Source organism: Cynara cardunculus (assembly GCF_001531365.2).
Source record: "Cynara cardunculus var. scolymus isolate 2C chromosome LG 1, CcrdV1, whole genome shotgun sequence".
NCBI lineage: Eukaryota > Viridiplantae > Streptophyta > Magnoliopsida > Asterales > Asteraceae > Cynara > Cynara cardunculus.
The window spans coordinates 17,694,613-17,716,459 of NC_037528.1; the positions used below are offsets into that span (position 1 = coordinate 17,694,613).

The following is a 21,847-nucleotide window of genomic DNA, read 5'->3' on the forward strand; positions in this document are numbered from 1 at the left end:
GATATATTTTTGTCAAATTTTTATGATATTTTCAAACATATATATTATTCAAAAATAAAAACACTATCGTTTTCTCAAAATCACATAAAGCCATATTATAACATCAGCTGAGATAAATAATAAAATGAAATATTAAAATCACGATGTATCTCGCTGCATTGCGCGAGTACGCTTCTAATAATTAAAATAATATATATATATATATATCTTCTCAATATTATGTTCTACATATATATTTTCTCACTCTTTTTCCAAATATGGAGATTTCTCCATTCTTTTTTCTTTTTTTTTTCTCTATTTTAGAGGAGAATTTAACATAGTTATTAAAGTAAAGTTTTTCCTAAATTACAAAAATTTCTAAAATAACATAGTTGTTGAATATACTCAAACTTCTCTCTTTTTGTTTTTTTATTTTAACATACAATTTGCCTGACTGTTGGAGCAAAAAGAATTTCTAAAATCTCTAATTTAACATAATTATTTTTGTAAACTTATCATATGGTTTATATATTTTCCAAAAAAACATTGCAAACCATATAAAAACAGGATGATAGCATCTTCAACTAATTTCTCAAAAAAATTCCGAAATGAAAAATAAAACTTCAGAATCTCTAAAATAAAAATACATTAAACTCCAACAAAATTCATTTTTAGAGAATAAAAGATCGATTATATTATTAAAATATTGTATTTGTCTGATAAAATATTATTTTCTCTTTCTAAATATTTAATTTCAAAATTTCTTTTTGGTCGAAATATATTAAAAATATTTTTTTATCATTGTAATCATTTTTGTATGTTCTTCAAATTTGAAGATTTTTTACACTCTCCTTTTTCCAGTTTTGAGAATCTTTTTGAGGAAAAAAAATATTTCTCAAGATCTCTTAGAGCATCTTCAATAGATTTTCCAAAATAAAGAATCAAAAGTTAAAAAATCACATCGTCGATCGCAGATGATATTTCCTTCAACCATAGCATCAGTAACCAAGATTCATAAAACCAACGATCATACCAGCTATGATCGTGAGTATCTTCAACAATAGGACCCTCAACTCATGGACGAGGATAATTTACCTTCAACCCTTGGTCGACGACTACATAATTGTTATCTTCAACGACGATATACTAACAACTTACATCGACCTTTACATATGGTTTTATTGCAGGAATAAAGACACATGCGATCAATAACTCAGAAGATCATAATGTCAAAGCTAAGATTCAAGGCAATTCATTACAAACGGTTTTCTTCATTCAATGTCAATCATAGTCGACCGTTGGCTCTATCCTTTTTCTTCATTCAGTGTCAATCATAGTCGACCGTTGGCTCTATCCTTACGTATCAACCATAAAAGGCTAGAAGATGACCATAAACATGACCGGAACCCTCAAGAGCTCACTCATGCGCAAAGATTATTCATATAAACACATTGTTATTTACTATTTTCCACGTCCGACGCATTAAATTGCATATATCGTTGTAATTGTTCCAAATGACGTCCAAACTGCATTCACAATCTCATGTATCATCCGCGGGTTTTTTTCCTCGTTTTCGTGTGACCGATTCGCTTGTTCCACTGTTTATTATTTTCCCATGCTTATTTCAAGGTGGTTGATTTTTAGTTGTTAAAGTTCCATAAATAGAACTCGAGTTATATATACTTAGTGTAATTTTTGTCATAAACATTAAAAATCAAACAAATCAACTTAAAAATTAGATATTAAAATTAATTAAATACCAAACAACAACCATAATCAAACAAATAAAACGTTGTATGCTACGAAAGGTTGTTCGCATGTACCCTTGCCTACTCTAAAAACATAAACCATCTCCATTATTTATTAGACAAACACATGCCAATTCCATCAATAATTTGCAGCAAACGTTCAAATATGATGCAAAACACCTTTGAGAACATCCAATCCTTCAACCGATATGGTCCTCCGCTTCTCCGATTTCGGTACTTCGATCTTCGGTGGCGGCTCCGACGAGAAGCAAACGACGACCACCGTTAGATTATCGCAGCTATTCCTTTTTAAAGCCTCACTAACAAGTTCTCTAGAACATTTTCCAGGATCATTGTGAACCATAAGTTCTTTCCTTACTATTGTCACAGCATATTGGCTGCTCATCACATCCCACAAACCATCACACCCAAGTATCAGAAACTCGTCTTCTTTGGTTAGGGTCACCTCTTTTAACTCCGGCTCCGCGCTTAACGGGCAAGCCGAGCCTTTTGGTCCCTTCATGTGCCAGTCTCCCAGTGCCCGTGCCACAGATAGCTGACCGTTGAGGTAACCATCGTAAATCACGCCTCCTAGTTTTTCAATCCGTTTTTTCTCTGATGTGGAGCTCGGTTTGTGGTCGATAGAGAGTTCGATTGCTCTTCCTCGCTTTCCAAGAACGGCCCTTGAGTCGCCAGCATTAGCAATAATCATATTTCTGTGCAACCAACAAAAAGTTCTTTTTTTAATTAAAAAAAACATAAATAGGAATAGATTAAACGAACTCAATAAATCTTACACACAGTAGACCTGGTTTAATTCTTACCTTCCTAATATAAGAACAGTCAAAGCAGTTGTTCCAGATGAATTATCCAAAGAACTAGTATCTGCTAATGCATGATCTGCTTTGACAAAAGCATTCTTGACAGCTTTCTTCACCCCATTTGGGAAATTAGAGTCCTCGACGATAAACTCCAGAATGTTTCGCTTCGTGAATGATGCCGCATCAACTCCACCGTGCCCATCAAACACCTGAAATAATCAACATCTGTTTTAGAGTGGTTAATCTGGATCTGTAAGGGTGCGTCTGGTATGCAGGGCAATACAGGACATGACAAAACAAAACGTGTTATCTCACGTTGAGTGCAACCATTTAAATAGAACTGAATGGGACAAAAATGTATTTTTTTCTCACCCACCAAAATAGGTGGAACAAGAATTAGGGAGAAGAGAGAAGTTTGGTAAATTATGTTTCCTCAGAAATTTGGCCCAATATTTGTGTTCATGAGCTCTATTAAGTGTAAAAAATGAGAGAACTTGAAGAATGTGAGTACCCCATAAAATGCTCCAGTCAAAGGAAGATCCAGTTTTGCATCTAAATGTTCTTGAAGATCATCGACACAGATAAATTCATCCTCCATATATGGTTTTGGACCTATCTCAGAACAGCTTCCTGAGCGAAATGCAGGTAAAGATGCAGAACTTAAATCCTGTGGTGAATCCGGCCCAGAAATTTTGTCCTGCAGTTTCTAAGAAAAGCAGACGAGAATGTTAGAAATTCTGAAAGATTGAAAACTAGTGATCTTCGTCTCAGCTCAAGAAAACTCTTCAGGACATAAGAAGCACATGATCATATGCATACAGAAACGTCGAAACTACACATGGCCTACAAAAACAGTAATGGCTTGCCATATGGAAAATAGAAACCAAAATCAAACTATTTCTCGTGTTCCATGGTATAAAAATCATGTCTTGAAAACTAGAAAGAATGTGATATAAGCATTCATGGCCCGTGGGAATTCTCTTGGTTGTGATCTTCAGGAGATTAGTCAAGGTGAAGCTAGCCCGGATGGCCACGGTTACCCAAATATCAAATCCTCATTTTGAGGAACCACCTTTCATGCCTTCCCATATAAGGGATCAAAGGACCCTGTTACACAGTTCATGTTTCAAAAATATGATCGTAGACAAAATTGTTTCCATTTTGATTCTTCAAAATTAGAAGTCTGAAAGTTGGTTTTGCAATATTAAAGCTGATGAACATTGAATTGATTCACCAAAAAGGGCGTGTGGGTAGATTTACTCACCAAATTAGAGGTGTCAACCAATAAAGCCTCGCTGATACTATGTCGCACTGGTGGGCCATTTCTGGGAGGCTTAGCATAGTTTGGCTGGGTGACATTATCCAAATCATCATCAGGCTCCTCATCTTCTATCATAGCAGGCATGCATTCCCTTGAATACCCATTATCCAATGAGGTACAATGAGGCCACACATCAGTCCCAGGTCCCATTCCCCCCTCTCTTTTTCAGTCATTCCATCAAACACCTTGTATGCATACAAAATAACTTATTCCCCTATGAACAACCCATTTTGGTTTCTATCGCATTTAAATATTCTCATCGCAGTTTCTTGCTCCATAAACAAGAACGCTATCCCAAGAATCGAATTTTTTACATAAACTTAAACCGTAGCCTTCCATTTCTCGGAATTCGTAAAGGATCAAGCACACCCACATGCCAAAAATGGTTAGATTCTTAATCAAATTCAATCTTTTTAATTCAACGAACAATGCAAACCAGATGTATCAATCAAAATTATGAACAACCCAGCAACGGAAAGAGAGAATGTTGCAAAATTGAAGAAGAAAATGATGAATAAGATGGAGAGAGGTGAATCAATTAACGGAAGAAAGTAGTAGGAGAGGGAGGCCCATTGAGAGCGCTTTTTCGTGTGTGCATGCGTGTAAAGTACCAAGATTGGATCCATTTTCCATTAATGGAGGTCAGTCCTGCGTTCCAGAATAAACATAACAATTTCTGTATTATTTTTAATTTCTAAAAATAAATCCTAACAATTTTATCTTTGATGAGGGCACACGTGATACGTCCCATTTTGAGGTTTAACGTTAAAAAACAAAAAGAAGCAATAATGGTTATAAATAACAATAATAAAATCAAATAATAAATAACAATAATAAATTCAAATAATAAAAAGATGTATGAACCACATATAATTTAACAATAAAATCACATGTGATTCATGTGACTTTTACCTTGACCTAAGGTCACAAATCACGTCGTCTGCATACTCTTACATTGACCGTTAGTGTAAAATCATATTTGATTTTGCATGTGATATAGTTATTTTCGTGTTTTCTTGTTTGATTATTGTTCTTGTTTAAACATCCCCTTTATTCATATTTAACTTAATACATATAGATTAAAAAAGTCATCAACTTAGCATTTTTATGTCATAAAGATATTGTAAACTTTTTATACAAGTATCAGTCTGTTTTAACTGGGAAGGGCTCGAACGAGAACATATGTGATTTACGTAAATGCAAGAACACTTATAAGCTTATCATCATGTTTTACGTCACAAATTTTGAATGAGTGTGGGAACAATAAAATACTATGAGTATTTACAGTTTTTTAAGAATATCGAAGGCATGCAGGGGTAAAAATGAAAAAGAACTGCAAATCACATAATCAACAGATAGAGCCAATAAGTGTATACATGATCATCACTGGTTTTCGATTTATCACATCATTATTAAAGCAAAATCACATCATTATCACAATAAAATCACATAATAAGAAGTATTTGGTTTATCAGTATATTATCATTGTTATCACATCGTTCATCATTATCATCGTCCACCATAGTTTTTGACCTCATCTTGCAACTTCACTTGGTGCAGGTCATGTTCATAATCATTGATTATTACGTTAGATAGAAGTAACTATTATATCATATGATAGTGTCTTAAGAAATATGTTATCGTGTTCCAAATTATTTAAAAAGTAATTAGTTTTTAAAATAAGTGGATTACAAACAAAATAATTTTATTTTAAAACTCAAAAACTAATATAAATCTAATTTATAATACAAATAATAATGAAAAAAGACATTTCAAATTAAAAAGTTATCGTACAGATACAGAAACTTCAAAATTAATGATTATTTTGTAAATATGAAATTATGACACTAAAATAGTGCAAACAAACGTCAAAATTTAATATTTTATTGTTTATTACATCATTTTAATGTTGAAAATAACTGGCTTAGTCATGTTATATTTAAATACCTGAACACTCATTTTTTTTTTACCGAAAATGTTAAATTTACACTTTCGTTAGAATAACATTGATTGTTTTCAATTAGCCAAGCTAAATTGTAGTGCGTTTATATATTTGACATGTATTTATTAAGGGTCGGGTTCTCTGTCTTGTGAGAATGAAAGTTATAGTGAAAAGTGCAAGAAGGGATCTCCATTATTGAATAAATCTAATTGAAGAGAACAATTAGATCAACACTAATGAGATACACTATATCAATTCCCTTGTGTAGCACAACTTATGAGTTGTTTTGGGATTAAAAATGATCAATGGTCCAAATCTTTTCTTATTACACTTTTTACTGTAACTCTTATTCTCACACGATCATTTATTTATTTATCAGTTTATCATTTAACTATGTTCATTTTTGTGTATATTAATTAACTTAAGTAGATTAGTTAATTCTATAACTAGATATTTTATCTAAATATAATATTTTTTTTAAATTAATTAATTGTATTAAATAAAATAAAAAATATATTTTATATCTTATTATACCAACATATTTAGTTTTACAAGCGTTAAAATTATTAAATAATCAACCAATTAAAACAAATTTTAGATCAAAATAAAATTTTAATTAAGTTGAAATGAAATTCACCATAGTGTGCTAGGGATTGTTTGGAAGTTGCTAAATGGTTTGGTGTAGAATAATTAAGTAGTCAGAATGATTAAGAGACTCTCATGATATAGTGTAAAGTGAAATATAATTGTTTGGTAATTTTTTACAATGAAATTAGAGCGCTGAATGGTTAAGTGATGTCCAAGATACAAAATTATTCAGAGGGTTTTAGAACCATTAAAAGACAAATTTTTTTTTATCAAACAAGATTCATCTTTTAACGATTCAGATGCTACCTCTTAATGAAACTATTAAGAAGTAAACAAACAACATGATCATAGGTTATTTTAACACATCATTTATGTATTTCACACATCGATTGAATGGTATTTATTTTTTTATTTCCAATTGTATTATTATTTGAATTATGGCTAGTGGTTCTTAATATTGAACTTGAATACCAAAAACCAAAAGCGACATTATTATTGACGACAAAAATATCAATCTCAAAAACAGCATTTAGGGGCCGTTTACCGAGCACTTACCCGGGTGAGCGCTTACCAAGCCACGTTATCTCACCGGATGAATATGATAAGGACCAAGAATCTTATCCGGTAAGAACGAGACAAGGACCATGAGTTTTACCCGATAAGTAAGGGCGACGACTCTTACCATGGTAAGCGCTTACCGGGTGAATTGTTGCATACAATGTCGTTTTGATGGATTAGAATCTTACCCGGTAAGTAAATAATAGTGTTAAATTTTACCGGTAAACACTTACCGGGTAAGTATTTAGTAAATGACCCTTTAGTGAAGCAAAATGTCGATAAATATAAAGGTACCAAATGTTTGAGGTCACATCATCGGAAGCCTCTTATCTTTACACAATCTTTTTCGATATATAATTCTATACCATTTTAAAAAAAAATTAAATATAAACAGTTCGTATTAAGGGAAATATATTTTAACAATAAATATCAAGTTCGAACAGAGGAATTTCTTCGAATGGTCTGTGTATTTCCTTTGTTTTCATAGACACACACAAGGACCGTATCAAATGAACTAAAACTCTAATCGGGATTCGATTTGTGATCGATACGGTTGGAGAATCCTAAGAGGGAAATTGAACAAAATCTCATTTTCGTTTAATTTATGAACGACTAAAATGTATGTTTGGTTTACAGGGTTTGATAGAATTTGGAATGAAATTCCATTTTTTAGTCTTATGTTTGGTTTAAATGCTTAAATTTGAAATTCCACAAACATGAGATTTAGAAATTCCATGGAGGTACTTGGAATTTCTCGAGATTACATAAATTTTCTTTGTAATAAATGTTTTAGAAATATATTAAAAAAAAACACTTGATTTGTAATAATCAGTTAATAAAAAACTAATTTAATTATTCTTATGATTTGTTTTTATAAAAAATTAAAACTATATATGTTTCAATTAATCAAAGTTCTACAAAGTAGACGTATCAAAAATTCCAAATTCAACCACAAGGGTGGTGTCTGATTGGTTTAAGCTTGGCTTCAAAGGTCAAAAGTACCTGGAGGTCCAAAGTTCAAATCCAATGAGGAATAAAAATCCTTTTGTAGCCACAGAGGTTCAAATGCGATGACTCCAGGCTTTCTGCAAAGTAGGTGATCGTGCTGAGATTAATCGGTTCGCATAGCGGGTTGGATATCTAGATTAATAAAAAAAAATCAAATTCTTCCAATTCTAAATACTACCAAGCATAACATTGTCATTGGTTGTTTTTTTTTTTCCTAATTCTATAAAATAATAAAATTAATATTTATTTTTTAAAACTTTAGCAACAAATTAAATATACATGTCGTTTGTGGACATGAAATATTTATAGTAAATATTGTCCCCCACATAAATTAAACAAAAATAATAATACATTAAATACATTTAATTGTTAATATTATAGATAATAAATAGACTGTCTAGTTATTAACAGTCGTGGACTCATAAATCAATCAATTCGCTAAAAGGATATGTATAAGTTTGTATCTACTTGCATTATTGTTCGGTTCCGATTTTATCCTTTGGCAACAGGTCCGTTCCTGACATTTTATAGGTCCTGGACGAATGTAAAAACAGGGCCCACTGCAAGAAACAAGACTTGTAGCAACAACTTTTGTCGTCGCTAAAAGTCCATTTATCATCAGAAAGAGTATATACCAACATGTCGTCGTTATAATTTATGGTGGAAACATGTCATCGCTAAAAGGCGCATCGTCAAAGCTCACTTTTCTTGTAGTGACTCTCGGTAAGTACGAAAAAAAAATTCAATAGATGTCTTTCATTACTATAAAATTGAGTACAAAAAATGATAATAATTTATTGAGAAAAAAAAATTATTTATCTTATTATAGGTATATAAGAGAGTACTTAGTTTTTTTTTTTTTTTTTTGATTAACCTGGATATCCAACTCGCTATGCGAGCCTACTAATCCTAGGGCAACCACCTGCTTTGCAGGTATCCCAAAGTCACTGCATTTGAACTTTCATGGCCACAAGGGGATATTTGTTCCTTCTTGGATTTGAACATGGGACCTCCAGACACTTTTGACTTTTGAAACCAAACTCAAACCAATCAGGCACCACCTTTGTGGTTACTTAAATTTACGTACTTCTTATTGGATAATTTGAAACCAAAAGTATAAAAACTATGGTTGATAATTTTTTATAAGAAGTAAGAATTTTTTTTAGTTCATAACAAGAAATATGTGTTATTTTGATACAAAAAGAGAATTTGTGTGAATGAAGTAATCGTGAGGGTCAATGAGAGATCAATAATAAAGAAGATTATCAAAGTTTTCTAGATAAGTAGACAATTGGAGATCAATAAAAATATGAAAGAAAAGATGATTCATTAAGATCTAATACGAATAAATAATGAATTAAACATATAATATGCAAGCTCAACAAATGATTGTTATAGTACTTAAATAGAATCTTGTAGTGTGGTGGAATCCCAATGAAAGATATATAAGTCAAACAATTGATGAAAATATTTAAATTTTATTTTCCTTCTTTTTCTGTTCAACTAAAATAAGATGTTAAGATTAAAAGTTTATGGAACATGACATATATAAGAGACATTACTAATATACATCTAGTAAAAAAAAATTATTGATTAATCACAAAACTATAAAATACGTCATAAATTATAAGAACAATACATTGATTGTCAAACAATAGTAAAATATTTTATGTAGAAGCAAAAATAGATAACAACAGTAAAAAAAAAATTAATACAATATAATCAAATAGCAATAGTTAATAGAAGCATAAATTGATAAAAATATCCAACAAAAATATATAACAATAACAAGCACATGATCTTAACGTTGAATTGTTAAAGCATGAAAACAGTCAAACATATAGAGTTAACAATAACCAATATCATTGGACCTTGTTGAAGATAAAAAAAAATTAGACGGGCAATAAACAATAGCATATAATGAATGACGAATTAATTTTTTTATTTTCTTCTCCAATATAATTAGTTGATATATTTTTGGGCATTTGTTATGCACTAATTTTTTTTGCTTCTTATTATATGTTACAACTTTTTGGGTTTTTTTATTTCATTAAATTTTTTTAGACTGCTATTGTATTTTTTAAGGATAAAATTGGGCCCCTAATATTTTTGGCCCTTGGGCGTGCGCCCGTGCCGCCCTCCCCCAGGGGACGGCCCTGTTTGGCAATCGGCTTTAATGTTTGAAGAAATGCGCCAAAAAAAAATACATGGTATTATTTACAAGGACAAAAATGTCAATTAAAAATTCGAAAGAAATATTATGTTTATCTTGTTTTAAAATAAGTATAATAATTTTTTGACATTGAATGAATTAATTACTAGTATATGTTTAGATAACTGTAGAGTTTGTTTTAAGGTTTCTTCATCAACACTTTACCATGATATAGCGGGTAACATTATTCCAAAGCAGTAATATTACAGTATATTTATATCGTAATATTACTTCTTTTGAAAAAAAAACATCAAAATAATACTATGTAGTATACTGTTTACGCATAAATATGTGAGCAATTACACATTTTAACCAATCCCAAAGGCTTGAGTTATATTTACAAAGTAAAAACGATATATATATATATATATATATATATGATAGTTAGAGTTTTTTTTTCTTCTACAAATGACATTTTAGATATTTTAATAAAGAAAACAATATTTTAAATTTTATGCTAAATCTAACATTATGATAAAAAAGATGATATTATTATTTAGGGATACTACATTTTTATATAGAATACTACAAGAGTTATGTATCTACATTTGGTCATAAATAAGACAAGATACAGATGAAAATTACCCCCTATGTATTGTCACGTCGTCATTGAGTTGTCAAACCAAAAAAAAAGTTGCATCATATAATGTCTCCACTACAACACAAAATAGAGGTCAATATCGCCCCGAGCGCTATTTGCATGGGATGGGGGCGACTTGCATGTAGAGTCTTACAAAATCATATTTTTGTCTCCTAAATGGCATACATATGAGACTAGGGGTGAGCACAGGCGGGTACCCGCCCTTTTTGATGGGAACCGGAACCGGCGGTTCTTGAGATATTGAAACCGGAACCGGTTAGAGCGGTTCTTAAATTTTTGGAACCGGAACCGGTTCCGTTCCGGGTACCCGCTTCCTAAAATATTAAAAATTTGTTATTTAGAAATAAAAAATAAAACATTGCCAAAACACGAAATAAATAAGCAATAATACAAATTATACAGAATAATGGTTACAAATATTAACGATTACAAATCATAATAGACTGATAGAAAATGTTCAAAGTTTAACGATTACATACTATGAATCCAAATGAACACACAATTTGAAGAAATACGAATCATTCTATATGAAGAATTTAGATGAAGAATGAAGATGACGCGTACTTTCAAGATGTAAACCTAATATAAATTTGGTATTAGAAAATAATAATTATTTTTTTATTGAAAAATACCGAGTACCCGGCGGGTAACGGTTCCGAAAAATTGAGAACCAGAACCGGAACCATTCTCAATCGGTTCCGTATTTTAGGAACCGGAACCACTCATATCGGTTCCGGTTCCGGTTCCGGAACTGGCGGTTCCGGTTCCATAGCCGGGTACCCGGTTCCGCTGCTCACCCCTATATGAGACTCATCCATATCTTAAATACCAAAACCGCCCTCCATAAAGTAAAATCGCCCTCCAGGGGAGATTTTAGTGTCCATTTTGTGAGTAAACTCTGATAAGTGGTCATTTTGTTTAATGCACCTTATATGAACTCGTGATTATGGGTAACTTCCCTAAAAAGAAATAATGAATGCAAGAGTAAATGGTTCATAATTGCTCTTTTGGTTATGTTTTTCCCTACCATTTGGAAAGTAAAAAGTCTCATATTTTTGTGTTATGAATAACAACGAGAGATAGTCTAAGATCAATATAAATACAAAATAAGTAAAAAATAAGAAATAGGTTTTAAATTTCTCCTCGTTTAAGATATTTTTTTTGTTCTATAGACCTCTTTTGTCAAGCCATTTATATCTATACTTTTTGGAAAAAAAGGTTCATCTTGTCAATTTCCTATATTGCATCCTGCCAATTTGCGACCGTCTGAGGCTAAGCCTGGCCATAGAATGCTAACGTATGGACTCGAACCCAAGGTACATGAGATATTCCACCACATCCCCTGGGCCTTTTACCAACACATCACCACCCTTATGGTTTTATATAGAACATAAATATCTTAAGTTTGTGATACCTTTCAAGTCTCCCTATATTGACGACTATTGTCCAATAAAAGACATAACAAAGTGTGTGATACCTTTCAAGTCGATTTGGGTGGCATCAGGGGATGTATTTATACCCAACTGCCATGTGAAAAATACCATAAAGGACTAAAGTTTGGCAAAAACATGTATCTTTGATAGTTCTTTAGCACTAATTATTGTTTACAACATGCCGACCTTGATTAGTAATTAAGTACATGTCACACATCTAAATTCGGTTGAGGAACACATGATCTCACTTAGCTCACAACTCACAAAGAAATTATCATAACTTACTGACATACATAATGGAATATCTGATGTAATAACCGGTATTTCTTTTTATAATAAAAAAGTGCAAGATTGTTTCGAATGGACCATGAATCTTTGGAGAGCCAATTGCATAAAGTGGAGGTCCATATGGGTGTCCCAATTCCATCACATACGCATGCTTGTTCCTGATAGTTTACAGGCCCTGAACAAGACATGAAAAATGACGCTCGATAAGTACGATTTTTTTACAATTTATTGTTTTTATCATCGGAAATAACATTGAACTCAAAAAATATTAATGATTCATATAAAACATTTTTTTACGGAGTATTTTTAGACACAAAATCAATTAGTAATTATTTCTAAATTAATATTATTTATCATATCATTTTTATATAAAATCGTAAATCCGTTCCACAACCAAACATATTATATGATATATCTTTACTATATAGATTAACATCATCTGAGGTCACCATGCTAATTGTTTAGAGTAACACTTTATATAAATGAATATAAATCATTTATGTTTCCATGTCACATCATGTTACTATTTTCATAACAAATTTGAAATTTTTTTAGGTTAAAACAATTTTTTTAAAAACCATCAATCTTAAAGTCAAAAAGTCCAATTTCGTTATAGTTTGAGATCTTATTCTTATTTTAGAAATATGAGAGTACTTAAAATTCATGCACTCAATATTAGGTAACATGTAGTCAATAATGTATGAAAAAACAAGAGTAATTTACAAATCTTAAATATAAATATACGAATGTTGAACTCAAACCTATGCCTTTTGTACAAAGGCAAGATTATTTTGATAATTGTGTTAATATTTCAGTTTCAAAAACTATATGATAGCATCATTCAGAAACGTAATTTTTTCCCTTTACGACGAAACCATGAAACGGTGTCCCGTGATATCGTATCATTCCATATGGGTTTGCCCCTTATGTGTGTGTGTGTGTGTATATATATATATATATATATATATATATATAGGAGCTATCAAATGAAAACCACTACAATTTGTAAAAATCGTAAAAACTACTCTCATCTATCGTTAATCTTATGAAATTTTTTCATGAAATTGTTAATCTTGTGAAATTGTTTCATATAATACTTTTTTTGATGAAGTTGTTTCATATGGGGTTATGAAATTGTTTCATATACTACTTAATGAAATTTTAATGAAACTGTTTCATGTATTTATCTAAAATTAAAATAATGAAGATGATAATATCCATGATTAACACCCTCCACAATAAAAATGGTTAATCAACMTCTCATAATTACAACAAAATGAAAAAAAAAAAAAAAATTATGATTGGTTGAATGAGGTTTTCACGGTTTTTACAAATTGAATGGTTTTTATTTGAACCCACCCCTATATATATATATATATGTAATTTGCTTTTATTATTTGATTTTTGAATTGTTTCTTACTAGCTTTATCTATAGATACAGAAAAAAGTCATCAAATTGGAAAAAAGGCATCGTTATTTGAATGCATTGAAAATTGAAATCTTATAAAACAACCGATCAAAAGTCAAGCTTAATCAAAAAATATATTATATTTTATTACTATAAATAAATAAATATATTTTAGGGAGTGTATTTTAACTTTTTAGTATAAAATTATACATATGACCCTTAATCATCTTTAATCTCAAATCCATTTATAAATCGTGTTTGATACAAGATTAATCCGGTACATATTATCCTAATGTACATTTAATAATGTAAATCATTTCTTATCATTCTCGCCGAAACCGAACCCTATCAATGAAATGTTGGAATTCATAATGTTTTATGATTGTGATGTAAAGTTTCTTTTTTACTTTTCTATTTAACCCTCTTGATTTGTAAGAGGGTGGTAAAGACAAAATAAAATGATAAATTATATAATTAATTTTTTGAATAATAATTCATCATATAACTGGTTTTAAAATAATAGATAAAATTAAAATAATATGATAATATTAATTAACGAAGATAAAATATTTTTGTATTTAATAAATTATAAAAACTTAAAGAGTTAGAGTAGCAGCCGTAACAAAATTGATAGAATTATAGTGGGGACCAGGTACAATGAAATGATGAAACATGTGAGATGTCATATGCCCATGCCTCCATATCGCACATGTTTCATGAATTTTACAGCGCTAAAGGGAAATTTCTTCACACAGCATGTGAACAAACCAACAAACGACGTATATTTTCTTGCATCATTCAAAAATCCTTGTGACTATTATAATTATCATCAAAAAGCAAGAAACTTTTTAAACCATATATCAGACCCTCGAGCTATACGACTCGTGCTACAGCACCAGAGTCCTCTAATCTCTTTTCTGCTGTAAGATTTCCTCGTCTTTGTACCTTCCCTGTTCGTTGCTCTTCGCTGGCTCACTGTGGATTGGATGGCTGCTTAGTCTGCTTTTCTCTGTAGTCTCTCCTTTTTCTCGCTAGTCCCTATATATATAGACCCAGATACATGTATATTAATATATGTTTATGTGAAGCAATCTGGAGAAAGTTGTGCTCTTTTTCAGTTTTTGGGGGGCTTTCTTGATGTGTTTTCTTGTATTGAAATCGTTTGTTCATATGTCCTTAATCTGCACATTGTGTTGTGGATCGACGCTTATTTCCGTATGTGGGTATTGATTACTTTGATGGCTTATTTCTTCTTAGCACTTTTTTGGAGTTGAGTACAGCGTGTTCGATGTTTTGCCGATTTGGGTTTTGAGAATTATGTTCTTTTGGTTACTTAAAAAACTTTTCATAGCTAACAGATAATGCACTCATTGTAACAAAGATGACACGTTTGAGTAGTATGAACATGTTGAAATGCATTGAATTCTAGTCCTTATTTAGTTTTGGAGTTCCATATCATATACTTTTCAGTCCTTAAGAGTAAAAGCTCCCATTGCAAGAATGGGGGGTTTTTGCTAAGAAACAATGGGGTGTTGCTAACATGGATCTCTTTTACCTCTAAACTATCAACTTGTAAACTTAGATACCCTAAAAATTGCTCAAAATCTTGGTGAAAAGATTACTTCATTGTTCTAACTGCCTGCTTATATATTATACCTTGCTTGTTTGATATCATAGGAACTTGAACTTTTGGATTGTATCAATCTATAATACTGAAACTAAATTCTATTTGTTGTTTTGCATATCAGGGTGGCCTTTTGTAAGAGAAATGGCTATTAATCTAGTTTGGGCATTGCTGGTGTTGGTGGTTGATTTCAGTGGATGTTTCACTGAAGGGCTTAACAGCACCAGTGTTTCTACAAGACCCGATGTCATAAATATTGCTTCCATCTTGACATTTGATTCCATCATTGGAAAAGTTGCAAAAATCGCTTTAGAGGCTGCAATTGAAGATGTGAATTCTGATCCAACTATTCTTAATGGAACCATGTTGAAAATAACTCTTCATGACTCCAATTACAGTGGATTTTTGAGTATGATGGAGGGTAAATCTCTTAACCGTTTGCTTAGTTTTCAATGTAGTTTGTTAGTAAACAAAGAAATCAGCACTCCCTTGGTCAAGGAAGGCCAATATGATGTACAGTTTGGCCTTTTTTAAGTCATGTTGACTAACTTTGATGCTCGAACTAATCTGAAACCTTTAGATGTTCGAAAAATTCTCAATAGCTCTTTTATATATTTTGTTGGTAACAATGATACAAGATCAACACAAATTTTGGTTTTCAAAAATAGTAAGTTTTACCGAAACACTGGCATAAAGGGGTGTGCCTTTTTCCCTTATGAATCAACTCATTGAACATTTCATTAGTAATATGAATCCATTTTTGATTAAAACAAACAAGTTTTAGCGATGCAAAACCTCACATTGGAGCTTAATAATCTTGTGTGCTTTCTGATAACAGCTTTACAAGTCATGGAGAAAGAAACTGTGGCCGTAATAGGCCCCCAAAGTTCAGTCTTAGCTCACGTGATTTCCCATGTGGCAAACGAGCTCCAAGTTCCCCTATTATCTTTCACTGCCACTGATCCTACGTTATCTTCACTTCAATATCCGTTCTTTGTTCGTACAACACACAGTGATCTTTACCAAATGGCTGCAATAGCAGATATAGTCAGATACTACGAATGGAGACAAGTTACAGCAGTTTACATAGATGACGATCATGGGAGAAACGGAATAATTTCATTAGCAGATCAATTAGCAGCTAGAGGATGTAAGATCTCCCATAAAGCGCCTATTAGGCCATGGGCAACAAAAGCAGATATAAGCGATGTTTTGGTTCAAGTTGCTTTAATGGAGTCAAGAGTGATTGTTGTCCACACTTATGCAAATTCGGGATTGGATATACTTGATGTGGCTAAAAACCTTGGCATGTTGGAAAGTGGGTATGTTTGGATCGCTACAAATTGGCTCTCTACGGTTATTGACATTAGTTCTCCACTCCCTGTGAAGACAATTGGTGTTATGCAAGGGATTCTTACATTAAAATCATATACAAAAGATTCAAAACCTACAAGAAAGTTTGCTTCTAAGTGGCGAAACTTGACGAATTTTGGCCTGAGTACTTCCTGTTTATATGCATATGACACTATTTGGTTGCTTGCTCGTGCGCTTGATGCTTTCTTTGATCAGGGTGGAAACATTTCGTTCTCAAGAGATCTTAAGTTAAAAGGGTCAGAAGGAGAAAGCTTGAATCTTGATTCTTTGAGCATCTTTAATGGTGGGAAGTTATTGCTTCGAGACATCTTGAAGGTCAAAATGAAAGGATTAACAGGAGTTATTGAGTTTACTTCTGATAAAGACCTGGTTTTTCCTACATTTGAAGTTCTTAATGTGATTGGTACGGGTGTTAGAAGGATCGGGTATTGGTCAAACTTTTCGGGTTTATCAAATATTCATCCAGATAGAGTCTACATGAAGCCACCTCCCAAATCAAGTAACTCTGAGCTATTACACAGTGTAATTTGGCCTGGTCAAACGATTCAAAAACCGCGTGGATGGGTTTTCCCAGAGAACGGAATGCAGTTGAAAATCGGTGTCCCAAATCGAGTCAGTTTTCAGGAATTTGTGGGACATGTAAAGCACACTGATGTATTCAAAGGATACTGCATTGATGTGTTCACATCTGCTGTAAACTTACTGCCATATGCTGTGCCATATAAGTTTCAATCATTTGGAGACGGTCTCCAAAACCCAAGCAACACCAAGCTCGTACGCTTGATAAATGCTGGTGTGAGTATTTCTTTCCAAGTAAAAGACTCTAAAATGCTTTGGCAAACTAGCTAATAAATTAGATGCTACCCGATAAACTAGTCACGTTTGATATAAACTAGTTGATAAGCTAGATGAGATATAAAAGGCCTTGAAGGACATGATGAAAATTTAATTGGAAAAATATAAGGGGCTTCAGTAGAAAAGAAAAATATGGAAAAATGGCTAGATTATGGGTAACCAAGCGAAGGGTTCTGAAAAAAATAAGCTATCTTATGGTTACCAAATGAGCCAGAGTGATGTAAGCCAACATCGTAGATTTTTTTGTTAAACTTTTTGAAGTTTCCTAAATCTAATGCAGGTTTATGATGCTGCGGTGGGTGACATTGCTATTACTACGAATCGGACACGACTAGCCGATTTTTCACAACCATTTATTGAATCCGGTCTTGTTGTAGTGGCACCAGTTAGGCGGTCGAACTCTAGTACTTGGGCTTTTCTTAGACCGTTTTCTCCGTTAATGTGGTGTGTTTCGGGACTCTTTTTCCTAGCGGTGGGAGCTGTTGTATGGACTCTAGAACATCGTATAAACGATGAATTTCGAGGACCTCCTAAAAAACAAATCGTCACAGTTCTATGGTAAGTGCTTGTCTCTATGTATTTTTGCTCTAAAGAGTACACTAAGAAGAAAACTGTGTATGGATTAAGCTGTCTGTCTGAATTAAGCTAAACTGTTGTTTGTTTATTGCAGGTTTAGCTTTTCAACTTTGTTTTCCTCCCACAGTAAGTGTTCTTTTTTACTTTCAGAAAGTTCTTTTGCTCTTTTCAGAAATGATCAATGTGTGATCTTACTTGATCTTGGTTTATGCAGGAGAAAATACGCTGAGCACTCTTGKTCGTATCGTTGTAATTCTATGGTTATTCGTGGTTCTTATAATAAACTCAAGCTATACTGCTAGTTTGACTTCAATCTTAACGGTACAGAAACTTTCTTCGCCTATTAAAGGCATCGACGGTTTGATGGCAAGCAAAGATCCCATCGGGTACCAAGAGAATTCGTTTGTGCGTAACTATCTTGTTGGCGAACTTGGTATTCATGAAGCTCGACTGATTCCTCTTTCGTTGCCCGAAGACTATGAAAAAGCTTTGAGAGATGGCCCCGACAACGGTGGTGTCGCTGCWGTGGTCGATGAACGAGCATACATCGAACTCTTTCTCTCAACCCGTTGTGAATTCAGCATTGTTGGCCAAGAGTTTACCAAAAATGGATGGGGATTTGTAAGTAGAGAGTTTTCACTCATATAACTTCTTGCAAGTGTTGACTTTTATGGTCAAACTGATGAGTTTCAACTTCAAATTTTTACATGAAGTTCTYATTTTTCATGATTACTAACAACAAATTCTTGTTTTTGAAGCTTTTCGTGCAKAAAGATTGGACCTCTAAAGTCAAAAGCTAAMGTTTTCTGTTCTTGCTATGTAACAGGCGTTTCCGCGGGACTCTCCTCTAGCAGCCGATATGTCAACGGCTATTCTAAAACTATCGGAAAACGGTGACCTGCAAAGGATTCATGACAAGTGGTTGATGAGTAGTGCGTGCAGTTCGCAGGGAACAACGTTTGAAGTTGACCAGCTCGAGCTAACGAGCTTTCAAGGCTCTTCATGATATGCGGATTAGCCTGTGTTTTTGCCCTAATCATATACTTTGCAATAACGATACGCCAATTTACCAAACTCCATCAGAGCGTTCGTGAGTCGAGTGGCAGAAGCGTCCGATCTGGAACACTCCAGACGTTCATTTCGTTTGTTGATGAAAAAGAAGAGACWGTAAAAGCCCGTTCCAAGAGAAAATATACGGAAGGAAGTTCAAGTAGGGAGAAGGAAGATGATGCATCGATCGAAAACTATAAAAGCAGCCGGAGAGATTTGTCGTTGAACACCTCCGTGTGATCGAATCACACAGATCATTTATGGTCGTCGCGGAAAGCTACTTAGCGACGGAATACGCTGTCGAGGAAGGCTATGGTCTGTCGCTACGGTGCCGATTCGGTCAAATCTGTAATATTTGGTTCGGGTTTGGGCCCTATCGAATGGCAAGTTAACCTAAAGTTAYCATAATTAGATCGATGTCAAATTATTTTAGGTCATACATACTATACATATTATTTTGTATACAAAAACTTGCTTAAATATGTACATTTATTCACATCTGTTTGGTATCTGATAGGACAATAATTGATAGGACAGAAACGTACATAACATGACATATGTTCAACGTTTGATAAGATGGATTGAACAAAACATAACTGATAAATGACTAGTTTACCTTTAATGAGTTTTTTTTTTTTAATATTTTGTTTAATTTATTTACGTTATTAGATAATAATAAAATAAATATTTTTATAACAAAATATATCAGTAGAAATTTTTCGTTAATATGATTAAAATGAAACCGAACTATGAGGTTTATTAATTTCTAAATTTCATTTGATACGTTTTCTATATTATTATTAGTATTTAATAAATTATATAAATTAATTAAGATATAAAAAAATTGTATAAAAATAATATTTTGATGATAGTAAAGTGAAAGTTTAAAATGATAAAATATGATAAATAAAATTTGAAGAATGAATAAAATGTAAAGAAAAAGATGCATTTTATGTTTTAGAGGGTGTTTGAGATTGCTTATCGAAAAAGACTTACGTTTTTTTTGTTAAAGTGTTTTATCAGCTTATGTGGTGTTAAAAYGGAATTTTATAAAAAATGTTTGGATTAGTTTATGGTGGTACCAAAACGTAATAAGTTGATAAGTTGTTTTTCAATATTGGGCAAAATTTGCCTATACATGTAAAATGACCAAAAAAGACATGAGGAAGGAGGATTTGTGTTCGAAGGTCGCTTACGTAAGGGAGAACCCTAAACCCTTTTCAAAAAGTAATCCTGAAGGAAGAACCCTAAACYCTTTTTTATTTATGAAGGAATTGGTTGAAGGTTTCGATTAAAAGTTCGATTTCGATTTCGATTTCTCTAGGTGAAGGTTTTGATGGACTTYTGTAGGTGAAGGTTTCAATCGAAGGTTTGATTTCGATTTCTGTACGTGAAGGTCTCGATCGGTTTTTGTTGATGTAGAAGAAATCACAGCAAGAAATATGGTTCAAATTCTGGAACTGTTTCTATTTATGAGGAATGGTCGAAGGTCCCTTGATGAACTGGTTGCTTGAGGAAGGAGACATATGAGAGAGTTTTTGGTTAAAGAAAGGAGGCATATGAGGGTTAAAAAGATAAATTGGTTTCCAAACTTAATAAGTTGAATCTGACAAGTTAAAAGAGAGTACCTTATAGAAAACTCTTTATTACTGGTTTGGCACAATTATAAGCATCTTTTATTTTCCCCCATCCAAACACTAAAAATTGCTTATTACTCGGTACCACATTAGAATAAGTCAATAAACAATTTTCATAAGTAATCTCAAACCTCCCTTAGAAGAAAATTATGTTTTATTTTGAGAATATACTGGTAAAGTATAGACTCGTTCCATCTTGTTTCATAAGGTGGGGGTGAAACACGTTTGTTTCACATAAAAATCATATCAAACACGGAACAATAATCCMTGTTCTATTCAATATACCAAACACACAACTGACACCAGTAAGATTGATTTATGATTCGTATTAAAATTAAACACACATAAATGATAGGAGTCAAGTTCATACGAGAACAATAACTAAATAAATGAACAAAAAAAAAATAGTCGAATCAATATGAATTTACACTAAAATCATATGTTATTCACGTGACTTTGGACGCAACCTGAGGGCGTGGACCACGTCACTTACACACACTTTTGTTAACTATGATTTTACACGTGATTTAACTTCTCGTTTGAACCTCCTTTATATTTTCTAAATGACTAATTGAATTACAATGTTAAATAAAACAAGTGTAATATGTTTTATTCATCCATTTCGGATGCATCAGGTGCGGGATTTATTAGGACCAAAACCGATTTTAAGGGGTGTTTGAGATTGCTTATTTGAAATAATTTATGTTTTTCTACAAAAGCACTTATCAACTTATTATAAGTCAAAATGGTTTAACTTATTTAAAAACTTCTTATTATCGGTTTGACACCGGTATAAGTTGTTTATCCAAACACTCAAAAATGCT

The 21,847-nt window shown here is 32.4% G+C and overlaps 1 protein-coding gene and 1 pseudogene across 2 annotated transcripts; one reads left to right on the plus strand and one right to left on the minus strand.

Moving 5' to 3' along the window:
* Positions 1-1,831: 1,831 nt before the first annotated feature.
* LOC112499855 (probable protein phosphatase 2C 47) lies at positions 1,832-4,019 on the minus strand. 2 transcript variants are annotated; one of them, XM_025103133.1, is made up of 4 exons: positions 3,813-4,019; positions 3,060-3,254; positions 2,552-2,757; positions 1,832-2,443 (listed from the first exon to the last, which is right to left on the minus strand). In XM_025103133.1, exons 1-4 carry the CDS (start codon positions 4,017-4,019, stop codon positions 1,888-1,890), a joined length of 1,164 nt encoding a protein of 387 aa, XP_024958901.1. In that variant the 3' UTR covers positions 1,832-1,887. The 2 variants fall into 2 exon arrangements, with proteins under 2 accessions (XP_024958901.1, XP_024958899.1); XM_025103131.1 differs by having other exon boundaries at positions 3,060-3,245; positions 3,783-4,019.
* A 10,795-nt stretch (positions 4,020-14,814) lies between these two features.
* Positions 14,815-19,857, plus strand: LOC112518339 (annotated as a pseudogene).
* The last annotated feature ends 1,990 nt before the right edge of the window (positions 19,858-21,847 follow it).